This window comes from Harpegnathos saltator, unplaced genomic scaffold, assembly GCF_003227715.2.
Source record: "Harpegnathos saltator strain DR-91 unplaced genomic scaffold, Hsal_v8.6 scaffold844, whole genome shotgun sequence".
In the NCBI taxonomy this organism is placed as follows: Eukaryota; Metazoa; Arthropoda; class Insecta; order Hymenoptera; family Formicidae; genus Harpegnathos; species Harpegnathos saltator.
The window spans coordinates 214,134-226,982 of NW_020230698.1; the positions used below are offsets into that span (position 1 = coordinate 214,134).

General features: G+C 43.5%; 2 protein-coding genes and 1 long non-coding RNA gene across 3 annotated transcripts; 2 read left to right on the plus strand and 1 right to left on the minus strand.

Annotated features, from left to right (window-relative positions):
* The first annotated feature begins 257 nt into the window (after positions 1–257).
* Positions 258–10,089, plus strand: LOC105182779 (uncharacterized). The gene is made up of 13 exons (XM_025307290.1): positions 258–328; positions 898–1,019; positions 1,269–1,492; positions 3,263–3,401; positions 3,658–3,815; positions 3,884–3,944; positions 7,134–7,260; positions 8,543–8,674; positions 8,873–8,994; positions 9,169–9,395; positions 9,497–9,635; positions 9,701–9,852; positions 9,971–10,089. Exons 1-13 carry the CDS (start codon positions 258–260, stop codon positions 10,073–10,075), a joined length of 1,779 nt encoding a protein of 592 aa, XP_025163075.1. The 3' UTR covers positions 10,076–10,089.
* Positions 6,204–6,947, minus strand: LOC112590513 (uncharacterized). Its single transcript, XR_003114275.1, has 2 exons — positions 6,740–6,947; positions 6,204–6,613 (listed from the first exon to the last, which is right to left on the minus strand). It is a non-coding gene; the product is annotated as an uncharacterized LOC112590513 (long non-coding RNA).
* Positions 10,090–10,291: 202 nt separating the features above from the next.
* LOC109503794 (uncharacterized) lies at positions 10,292–12,523 on the plus strand. The gene is made up of 2 exons (XM_019841237.1): positions 10,292–11,365; positions 11,483–12,523. The coding sequence occupies exons 1-2, from the start codon at positions 10,292–10,294 to the stop codon at positions 12,521–12,523; spliced, it is 2,115 nt and encodes a 704-aa protein (XP_019696796.1).
* The last annotated feature ends 326 nt before the right edge of the window (positions 12,524–12,849 follow it).

Below are 12,849 nucleotides of genomic sequence, written 5' to 3' on the forward strand. Positions count from 1 at the left end.
TGGATCTTTTATGAACTCAGCTACGTGTCACTTCAACCCCTTCTTCAATCAGTCTGGTCTCTCGCATCTCCCTGCTGCCCTCATCGGTTAATCCATCGATCATCCAGCAACCGTTCGTTTTGCCAGCAATCTTGATCAGATCTCGATAGAGATGTGTATAGAAGCACCAGTGTAGGACGCGATGAACCGCACAATTTAACAATTCGAGATAAGAGACGACGTGTCTTGCAGCGTTAGGGAAGGACGACATAACGACGATGGCGTACGGGAAGCTGCACGTGCTACCATTGAGCCTGTTCATCTTAATTCCTGTGACATTCGTGACTACGTAAGTCTCTTGAGAGCGACGGAGTATGATAGGTGAAACGGTGAGACGGCCAGAGGTAGCGATAAGCCGCAACAAAGATATTTATCAGGAGTATTAAGATTTTGAGTGATTACCGTGGATACAATCCTTTTTCTAAAATCTTTCTCGACTTGATTAATGCGACTTGATTTAAATGCTTTCAAGATGAGATTTATTAATATCGCATTATTCATCTTACTTGTTATCCTTAAAAAATCGCGATCAATCAAATTGTTTTGATTGATTGAACGAAACGCGAAATTCTCGATATAGATAACAGTTGGTAAATTATTAATCTGAATTAATCAGTTGCGTGAGAAAAAAGAAAATCGTTTCTATCTCTCGTTTACATATCTCTCACCCCTTGATCATATAAATATTAAATTTTCCGTCGGAGCAGCGAGTGCATGCCGCGAAATTATTAACGACGATGAGTCCATCGTAAAGAAGCTTTGCGTACCGCCGAGAAAGTCGTGGAAACATAATGCGAACGTTTTATATACTCGCTCGCGCCACACAAGTTCATAGTTTATGAACGGCTCATGTTTCAGATACACCATATCAGTGCAGTGGGACCACGTGGTGCCTGGGTTCCCTTATATATCAGAGACCGGTACACTGTTGCCGGAATCGTGCATATTTGCACAATGTCTGAACATCGTGGCCCTTTTGCGTATGTACAAGTCATTCTAAAACAGTTCTTTTCAAGTAGATTAAATCCAAATAAATCACATGTATTTTTCGTGCTTTCGAATCTATACATTCCCCTTTCAGATAAATAATTATCTGAATAAGGATATAGAGGAATGTCAAAATAAAATCAATTGCGAAATGTGCAAATATAAAAAAAAAATCTGTGACCAACAAATTGCAGTAAGATGAAAAAACTAATGAGCGTAATAAAAAATTCCATCTTCCACAGTCGGATGCTGCGTTTATATCAGACACCGACAGGTTCTGCAGTGGCAAAAGGAAAGAGGTCATGACCTGGTGGGCAGAAGGCTCGTGGTGGTGACCGCATATTGCGGCGTCCTCGCCTGTTTCGGTCTCGACATACTCGCTAATTTTCATGCCTCCGTGGTCGCCGCTCACATGGTGGGAGCGATGACTTGCTTCTCCGCCAGCATTCTCTATTTCTGTCTTCAGGTACATCGTAACGCGCATCTTTACGTTCTATCGTGAATTCTCGCCGGGAGACATTCATTTACCGACAATGTTGCAACCATTCGTTGACGGTGCCAGACGAACGTTTATCCTGAAAGCATAAAGTCGAGAGAAGGCTTTTCTCCCGAGCCTCTCAACGTTAAACATTCGCAGACCTCTATATTTTATATCTCTTTACATTTTCTTTTTCATTCCCCTTGTATCTTTCTTTCTCACTGTATATTTTCTCTTTAGTTAATTCAGCTCTGATTCTCACAAAAATGTGTCTCTTCCTTTTTTTCCTAAGACTCTTTTTCGTAGATTTTTTTCGCGAACAGTTCTGTGGAATTCTTCAAGTCGACAATTAGCCGACTTGACTATAGAACAATAAATAGAGACTAATAGAGCAATAAAGACTTTTCTTGTGAAAGAAACAATTTTGCTCTTGTAAAATATTAGGTGTACAAATGAATAATCCAAATTATTTTAAGCAGTTATGAAATCAATTTTAAATTGAATACATTTTCCCGCTCTTTTGTGATTATGCAATTTTGACATATAGCTATTAAAAAAAACATGTAGTTTGGCGAAAGGCCCAATATAACCTTCAAAAGTATTCAGTTCAGTACAGTCGAAAATGGCAACAGATAAGATGCATATCCGACACTGCATTCTTTACGAATTCCAACAAGGAAAAATGCTGCAAGAACGTGCGAATCGATTTGTTCCTTTCTCGGCGAAGGTGTTGTATCGTACGATGTGTGCGCATTTTGCTTTAAGCGGTTTAAAAGCGGTAATTTCAGTCTAATCGACAAACAACGCCCTGGAGGCCCTCCGAAGTGCGATAATGATGATTTGGAACAACTGCTCGCTGAGAATTCGGCATAAACACAAAAAGAGCTTGCAGAACAGTTGGGAGTAACGCAGCAAATGATTTCCAAACGCCTATATGAGATGGGAAAGATCCAGAAAGAAGGAAAATGGATTCCGCATGAACTCACTGAAATCAACAAAAATCAACGAGTGGCAACGTGTCTTTCTCTTCTCAATAAGCAGCGTCGAAAGCAGCTTTCTTGTGGAAAATCGTTACGGGCGATGAGAAATGGATACTCTATGACAATCCGAAACGCAGAAAGTCATGGGTAAATCCCGGCGAATCATCAAAATCGGTCGCAAAACCCAATCGCTTCGGAAAGAAGGTTCTTCTCTGCATTTAGTGGAATATCAAAGGCATGCTTTATTATGAGTTGTTGGAACCGGGTGAAACAGTTACTGCGCGGACTGCTACCAACGTCAATTAATCTGCTTGAGTCAAGAATTGGAACGAAAACGCCCATATACTGACAAACTGGGAGAACGTCCAGTGAAATTGTTGCATGACAACACCAGGCCACACATTGCTTCCAATACAAAAGACACCATAATGAGTCTTGGCTGGGACGTCTTGCAGCACGGCCGACGTATTCACCAGACATTGCTCCATCCGATTATCACTTGTTCCGGTCGATGCAACACGCCTTGTCCCGATATACACTTCCAATCAGTGGATGAGATCCGAAAATGGCTTGACGACTTTATCGTGTCCAAAGACGTAACATTTTTCCGAGATGGAATTCATCAGCTGCCTGAAAAATGGCTTAAAGTTACAGAAAGCAACGGCGAATACTTTGATTGAACAATTTAATTTACTTTCTTTTAAAATAAACCTTGAATGTAGCTGAAAAACTTGGATTATTCATTTGTACACCTAATAATTATAACGAATCTTTTCAGACATATCTGAGCTATAAGATGGTACCAGCCGTGAACAACATGATTGTTGTCTATGTACGTGCGTTTCTCTCGGTTCTTACGTTGAAATTGACGATCGCCTCGATCGTTTTCGGCCATATTTCGATGTTTGAATTTCAAGGTAAGCATATACCACATACAAGTCACGACTTGTGTGTAATATAAAATACGTAACTTATAATTACGCAACCTGTAACGTATTTTTGTTAGCGAGGTTTCGTAGTTATCCGCACGTAAAGCAAATAAGTGCACAAATTTATCGGCACAAAGGTTTCGACTTTGTTATTGAAGCAGAATTAAAGTCGAAGTAAAATACATTAAATATTCAAGGGTTTGAAGTAATTGATACGAAGATAATTAGCTTGTTACACGCGCAGGTCACGATTACAAGAAGTGGCTGCCGGCGGACGGTGGTTGGGGCTGGCATATCTCTAGTACGATATGCGAGTGGATCCTCGCGATCGTGTACTGCGCATTTCTCCTCACTTTCGTCCCGGATTTTCGATTGATTCACTTCGAGGACCCCGTAGTTACGGTACGTCGATGAAGCTGTCGTTGCTCGTAAAGGAGCGATCGTTAACGTGATCAATACTTTTGTTTCAGTTAATATATCTGGACAAAACTGAAAGCACGGTGCTTGCACGGACGTTTTGCAAAGGGAAGTGACCGCGCCGCAGGATACGTGAATTATTTCTTACGTCGATTTGTCAGGCGCCCTCTACGTCCACTTATAGTTAAACTAACAACCTACCTAATCTATCTTCCACATTTGACTATTATCGCGTATGATCGCAAGGAAAATAGTAGAACGACAGGAAACTGAGAAGCGGAATATATAAGGCAGACATATTGCAAAGTGCAACGGTGAAAAGGGAGAATGATCGCACGACAGATGGCTAAGAAGCGACATATGTCGCTTCGTCGAAAATGAATAAAAATGTTACTTGTAGAGATATACTGCCATATATAACAGAGACGGAAATAAGAAAAAAGTAACACAATCACGCGACGCGAGCAGCGACTTTCTCTTAAGACCTCATTAATTAAAATGCCATTAATTTAGATACAGCTGCGAGATACGCCGTAATTACTACGATGATGGTGGATGATGATAGATATAAATCAAGGATCGAAACGTCATATTTGGATGGCGTAAGATCGAGCACACGCGGGGGCGCAGGTGGAAAAATTGAAAACTCATTTGATTGATTATGCTGCTCGAACGCGACAGCTGCAAAGTTCTGCTTCTATCGTGGTGATTACAAAAAATAATGTGCATTTAACGATGATATTTAGCGACTTGATGAGATGACGATAATACGATAATAATTTTTTGTCATATTCATTCTACCGTACCGTTTGTCATATTTACTCTACCATATTTATTCTATCATAATTTTCATTTGCGATTGAATTTATATCGTTTACTACAATATCCTATTTCTTTTCACGATATTAAATTTGAAAAAGTTATATTAATAAAACGTATTCTAGAACATATTTCTGTAACACTGTATGATATATCAAATATCATTTTTGTCGTTATCCTACCGAACACCAGATGTCGACGTATTACGTATCGTGCGGTCGATAAAACCGCGTCGATGAACTCTTTGTAACATACACTTTGTGCTCCAACCGTATTCAGCACATGTTCTAGTATTGCAACTGATGGTACCCGGTTCTTCAACGATCGAAAAATTCGAGAGTAGTTAGTAACAAGGTCAATCAAAATCATCAATAGATCAAATACGTGTGATAGTAAATTATCTTTGATAAATAAAAAAAATTCTTTTTCAAAACACCGTATCTATCTCGAAGTAACAAGTGGCCGATAATGATAATAGCACAAAACACTTTATATCATTATAAACAAGCATTTGTTTGATCATTTATAATTTTATATAAACTGTAAACATAAAACTCTTGTTGCAACGCAAATTATTGTCCAATTTAAAAACTTAATTTTCTTAAACGATTTATGGTACAATTTTCTTATATGTAGGCAGTCTGAAAAGTTCTCGGCCTAACAATGAAAGAAAATTTTGTTTACCGTGAAATATGTTTTATTTTTCAATATAATCTCCTGAAACTTCAATACATTTATTCCAACGTTTTTCCAATAATTCAATACCATTATTAAAGTGTGATTCCGAAAGGTCTGCAAAATATCCATCCACGGCTGCAATAGCTTCGTCATTTGATGTAAAACGCTTTCCAGCCGGGAATTTTTTCAGGTTTGGAAACAGATAATAGTCAGAGGGAGCCAAATCTGGTGAATACGCTGGATGTTCAAGCAATTCGTACTTTAATTCGTTGAATTTTGTCATTGTCAAAACACTTGTGTGAACACGTGCATTGTCTTGCAACGATTCTTTTCCTCTTTAAAGCAGGTCTTTTCTCACGAATTTTTGCATCCAATAGATCCAAAAGGTTACGATAATATTCAGAGTTAATCGTTTTATCTTTCTGAAGATAACCGATCAACAAAACACCTTTGTAATCCCAAAAAACTGTTGCCATAACCTTCCCTGCTGATGGAACCGTTTTTGCCTTCTTTGGTGCACGTCCACCGGCTTCAATCCATTGTTTCGACTGTCCTTTTCGCTCTGGTGTGTATAGTGGTGGATCCAAGTTTCATCAACAGTTATAAAACGACGCTTGAAATCCATTTTATTTTGCTTAAAACAATTAAAATGTGTCAAACACGCTTGAGAAATACGCATTCGAATGCGTTTTTGGTCAATTGTTAGCAAATGCGGCACCCATCTTGCACAAAGCTTCTTCATATGTAATTCTTCATGCAAAATATTTCCAATTCGTTCTTTTGAGATGCCTATGATCTCAGCTATTCGCCGATCTAACATATCCAACATATCATAGACTTGTTGAATGTTTTGTGGTATTGTAGCAGTTTTTGCCAACAACCTTCGCGTGAATCATCTTCGAGGCTTGTACGACCAGATTTAAAAAGAGCAGCCCACTTTTTCACAGTGGAAATTGAAGGTGATGCATCCTTATACACTTTTAACAATTTCGGATGAATTTCTGTTGGTGTTAAACCATCCAAAACAAATTTAACCATCCAAAACAATTTAATCACTGCACGATATTCAATTCTTTCCATTTTAAAAAAGACAATGAAACTGGTGCTACTACCTGGTGCTCGAATGACTTGACAGATCGAAATAAAATTTTACATGGGTTTATATCAGGGATGCCATTTTCCAATACAATTATAGTTTGACAGTTTCTAATGCCATCTATGTGTCAGGCCGAGAACTTTTCAGACTGCCCTCGTACATATTTTAATTTAGCTATTTTTACTTTAACCTGAAACCAAGTTAGAAAGCTAGAGATTTCAAATTCTTCTGAGGAATCAGATTTCATTAGATAAAGATTTTATCAGATAAAGAAGTCCTATTGGACTTAGAGTCTATTCAAATTGAAGAAGGATACCTATTTCAATACATATTTGATAATTTTCCATATCTACTTTTGAAGTGGTCAGCGATATTAATCTTGGCAAGACAAACGAATGCATCAGCGACAGGAAGCACAGTTAAATCCAGCACGCTAGACCAGATAAACAGTCTTTGGCGGACGTACTGCTAGTCGACAGAACGATAGCGACCCGGCGGCGCAGCTGCCGAGAGCGTCGTATTCGTTGACGCAACATCGATCGCGCACCTACCACCACAAGCCATAACCTCTGCATTTCCCGACGAGTTTCACCGCGACTCTGCGGAGTTTCGCCCTTCTGAAAACTTGCCGTGAGACACGCCGGCCTAAAAGCTGACCTTGTCGACTTCAAAATTCTCAATTGCGTGTGATATTGTCCTGCGATTTCCAGCATGTGCTCTACAAAGTGAAGACTCTGAAGATACTCCGAGCAACCTTACGAAAGAGAGGCTAGCGCAGAGACACCACCGTCCCCCTGAGGTGGAAATTCTGCGAGTCGCCGCCCGATGCATCGTCAAGTGCGTTTCACCAGTAGTTTCTGCAACTTGTGCGACATTAGTAGTGTTTAATTTCTCGAACGACGCCAAGAAAAACGAGATCTGCTCTCGATATATTTGCATTTTACTACAATACGCAGAGCGAAAATAAACACGAGCGTATAACTTTGATTGTTGCACGCTACGTTATCAATTTTATCGAAATATTACTTATCGATTTTCGTTCTCGGTGCATGACGAGAGGAAAATTATGCGGAAAAAAAATACGTAGAAGTATTGGTTAACCGGGGGTTCCCAGCTCACGGGGAATTGTCCACATCATCCTCGTGGCCTTGTGCTATATATCGCACGCGTATTTTTTATCTAGGTAGACAACGCCCGTTCATACATTCGTTAGTGACGTGTATCGTTCGTGGTATCGTTCGTGGTGTTATCAACGTGAAGTCATTTACATGAAAGCGTAATGTAAATTTATCGCCAGTGTCACGACGGACTTTGTACGAATACGTTACCTAACGTAACTGAACAAATCGTTGAATTCACAAGGTGTTGATGGATGCATTCTGCGTGTGCGTATAAAATATTCAAGATACTTTTCTATTTTTCACAATTAGTAATTACCATATATATATATACTTTTCTTTTCTTGCTTGCAATTTTTGCAATGTTTTAACATTAAATACCCTAATAATCAAGCTTCAAATTAAAATACTATAAGAGTACGTTTGCAACCAATTTCTCGAAGAATAAAATTTTTCATAATTTACTTACGTCATTAAAAAGTCCATTTACCAAAATTGAATTTACTTTTTTCATTCTTCGGAACACGTAACAAAACGTAAAATATGCAATTTATTCGTTGCATTTGATATGTATTTCTTTTTTCATATCACGTATAATTTTAACCGATGTAATATATCGAAGAAATTACAAAAAGAAAATATTACGTTTACATGCAGAGTCATCGCCAATAAAACAGACATCGCGACATCGCGATTTACTGGCAGATAATATTAATTACGGTTATATATCGTCAAAATATCGTTCGTACTGCGAGAAAGGCATGCACACACGTGTCAAGGACAATGATTTCTTTTACAGAACTACTCGGTGAGACATTGATGGCAGTTGAGTTACGGCACTGCCGGCGGACCAGACGTCGCGGAGATTGATACTCAACAAGTAGAGGATTGAGGGATCTATGAATAGCCATCAAGAAGCATGAATGATCGTGACTCGTCGGCGGCTGCATCGGCGCGAGTCTCTTCCCGATAGCGGCGTCGATCGCAAACGTCGGCGACTAACGTCACTGTCATTCGCTCTATCGCCGACAACGAGCACACATCGCAATCATGGAGAAGCAGGAGTTCCTAGTGAATCTACATTACCTGCCGATCGCGGTCTTCGTCTCTCTGCCTACGATCTTCATTTTAACGTAATTTCAACCACATTCTTGAGTCATTAATAAGTAATTTATGCGTGTAATTACTGATACAACGATATCCTTTATGAGGCATCGTCAAGGTCTATCGCCCGCCAATATCTTCAATTCGCCCACCGTAGTAATCTTGCCCGTAAAAGTCGATAATGGTTAACAGAACAGATCTTTATGAGATTATTTTGCAATTCGCAGCTACGTGATCGCGGTCTTACTGGGACACGTGGAAGCTAGTTTTCCTTATATCTCCCAAGCAGCAGCTACCGCACCAGAGAGCTGTATTTTTTCTCAAGTCGTCAACATAATCACTCTGCTCAGTACGTATACAGACAGATAGCGCAATATTTTACGCTACGTTCACGGCCTTTCCTAATGTCGGCGAAACACGTGCAGACTTTCAGCCAATAAAATTAATTATATCGCGATCTAGAGCGTATGATCTTTCTATCACCGCGTCGGAATTTATGACGCTGACATTTCGTGTGTTGCAGTGGGCTTTATAGTTTACATAAGATACGCTCAAGTTCGAGAATGCACGAGCGTCTTTCACTCGTCGGCCTCATTACCGAAGTGGAACCATTGGGCCTTAATCTTCGGTATACTATCGACCGCCGGTTTATCGATCGTAGCAAACTTTCAAGAAACCTCGATGCTCGTGGTCCATCTTATCGGCGCGTTCCTCTGCTTCGGAAGTGGTACTGCGTATTTTTGGACCCAGGTACGTACGAAGAGGTCGCGCTCTCTGAGCAGCGACGAGACGCGAAGCTATTTCTTCAATACAAACTTGTAATTTACTTTGCACGATTGTTAATGTTGCAGGCCGTGTGTTCGTTTTATCTACATCCGTCAGGATGCTCATTGCGACTCGCGCACCTCCGCACAGCATTATCGACCTTCAGTACAGTTTGCTTCTTTATAATCGTCATCACAGGCGTGCTGGCCCGCCTGGCCTATAAGGGTTGGTTCGTTGAGCCTTAACCGTCGCTCATACCAGTGCACTAACACGTGAAAAATGTATTTCAGGAACAAACCCCCGAAAATGGTGCAAGGAGGACGGCGGCTGGGAATTGCACATAACTAGCACGATAACCGAATGGTTCTGCGCGATGACGTTTTGCGTTTATATCCTGACGTTCACGGAGGATTTCAGGGACATCCGGATAAGTCATCCGAAGGTAACTCTTCGCAAGTACAGATATCGAGATGGTCTTGTCGCGGAACAGAAAATATTCCAGTTTGTTATTTTGCATGAATCGAACATATCAAGTACTTATCAAATATCGCCCAATACAGGTGATATGCAACATACACGGATTAAGGTCGAGCAACGAGGCGCTGAACGAGAGCCAAAACTCCAGCGTGGTTCACGAGCGAACGAACCCATCAACCAACACCTGATCGCTCATCGGCAGAGGCGCCGGTGGCTACGTTAATCTCCTCTCGCACTCGCCGGTCGACACACCCTGCCCCGGCTACCGATACCGCGAGTCCAGGGACAACCTGCTGGACGAGACGGCGCCGTTGGTGGCGACGACGCCGCCGGCTCTGCCGATCTGCGATGTCGAGAGAAGTCCCGACGTCCTCTGCCCGGTGCAGGTGCACGTGCACGACCCCATGATACGCGAACGACGATGTCCCAGAGGCCACCGTTCCGAGAAGAAACGTCGAAGAGCCATCGAGAACCGCGCCACCAAGTGGGTAGACCTCGACGAGAATGTCTCGCACGGTTACATCCTGATAGACGACAAGAACCTCGGCCCGGGAGTTCCAGACGTTGATTGCGAGGAAGTGCCGTTTCCTGACAACACCGTCGACTATGACGAGAACAATGACGACAACGATGATGATGATAAGGATGATGACCACGAGGACAAGGACAACGACGATGACGACAGCCGCGACGAGAACGTTGGCAGCCACAGCAGACGCGGCGAGTGGTCGATCTACAAGCAGCTGAAGAGAAGCGCCGCGAAACAGTACCGCTGCGAGCTCGACTTCGGCGCGACCTACCCGCTCGCGAACAGCCACGGCAATGCTTACCAAGACTCGAGCAGCCACAGCAAGTACACGGAGCTGTATTCGGAATTTCGCGCCAAGAACAATGTCGACCCGAGTCACCGCGACTTCGACGTGACTTCTTCGTACTCGATGGCGAACAGCCACAGCGAGCACGTTGCTCTCGCCACCCAGGACCAGGTCAGGGATCGAGCTTACAGAGAGAATTCAGAAAGCGACAATCTGACCTGGGACACCAGACCGGGCGCGAATTACGAGATAGCTAACAGCCACAGCAACTACCGCGTGTTCTACGACAGTCAGACGCAGCATTACGCGTCAGGTATGATACCGCCATGGTGCTCGGAGCTGTGGCCGGAGAACCGCCGTGAAGAGGCTCACGTTGCGTCGGAAGACTCCAAGGATGCGAAGAAGCAAGATGGCAGTGAACGCACAGGCAATGCGGGCCAATCCGAGAAAAAGATCGAGAACGAGCAAGACTCGGACACGACCTGCGACATCGAGCAGTGCTTGGTGCAAATTGAGGAGAGCCTTCTGAACATCGAGCAGAACCTCCTGCACGTTCAAGATTTAGATATACCGGAGCTGAGGAACCTGCTCTACAAGAGCCCGAGCATCGAACGGAGCCTCTTTGAGGTACAAGATCTCCTTTACGCCGACGGTATCGTGCCGGTAATCTCCAGGAAATCCATGTCTCTCGACTCCGACGAAGAGGAAGAGGAGGAGGAGGAGGAGGAGGAGGAGGAAGAGGAAGAAGAGGTATGGGTAGGGCAGAATTTGACGATAAAGGACAACGACGACGAGGACGGAGATGCGAGCGCGCCTCTCTTAAACGGCTCTAACGAGGAGTCCTCCGACACGGCCAACAATGACGAACAGAATCCTTCGAAATCGACCGATGACTATTGTATCGACTGGGTGGACGAGTCCAATATTCTACGAGAGGACGAGAGAGATTCGAGTCTGCAGACGTGCGCGGAGAAGACGATGAATTTTGTGCCCAACAGTCTCAGCAAGACTCTGCCAAGAAGAATCGTCTTGGACGAAGTGAAGGAGAACATCAGGCTCTGCTCGTCCGAGTCCGAGGAGCCCACAATTACGATCGATTACAATCTGAACAGCGCATGCGCCGAAAAGAAACCATTCTGCCGCGACAAGTGGCACAGCAGGACGAATTCCTTGGACGAGAACTCGATGTTTCAGACTCCAGAGTTAGGCGGCAAGCAGGAAAACAGCAAGTCCTCGTTGCAGGACATCTTCCTGGAGTCCACGAGCAGTCGATTGGTTGTAAACGCGAAAGCACGATCGGAGGGCACACTGCAGACCAGTCGGAACAAGCAGCTGCGACGTGACCGAGGAGGATCCCACGAGGAACTCCTGCAGGCCGTTGAAGCGACGGCGGAGGACTTCCGGAAAAGACTCGAGAGTTTCGCGTCGCAGCGGCGATCCATGCTAGATCGGCAAAAGAGAACAACGCCCAAGTCTGCCAAGGAAGTCTCGGAGACTACAGCGTCGCGTTCGCGGGAGAAGTCGCCCGTGAGGCAAGTGAAACGCGAGACAGCCACAACGACAGCCACGGCTACGAGTAAGACCCAAGAAAAGGACAACGGCGCCGGTAAGAGTACCGGCTGCGACAAACGGAAGAAGAAGAAAACGTCGGGAGGAAAGAGCCAGAGCACGTCGGACAATGCCTTAGTGCCCAGCAAACTGATCTCACTCTCGTTATCGCTGCTTCTCGCGGCTCTTCTGCAGGCGGTCAGATGCTTGACGGATCTCGTGGAAGACGCTTTCAGATCGGTCAGTTACGACAGAAGCGGATTGCTGCAATAAAACCGCGGCGAACTTCTCCTTGAGAAAGCTAGAGTCCAGATAGTGGCGACGGATACATAATAACTATGTAAGAGCGATCGACCGCGTCAGGTCTCGACCAGGTCCGTAATCGTCCGAGTCGCATTCGATATCTGTGATAAACATTAATACTTAGGGTTTCTCGACGGCATCGCGTTACTCGCTGCTTCCATGTACCAAGATCGGGCAACCTACGAGTTCATATTATCAACAAGTAAACTGAGACCCGTCTGTACACTGTTTGTCAAGACTATGCTGTGAAACGTGATTACGATCGAGCCAATGAGCAAAGTAATCCGCGCTCCGAG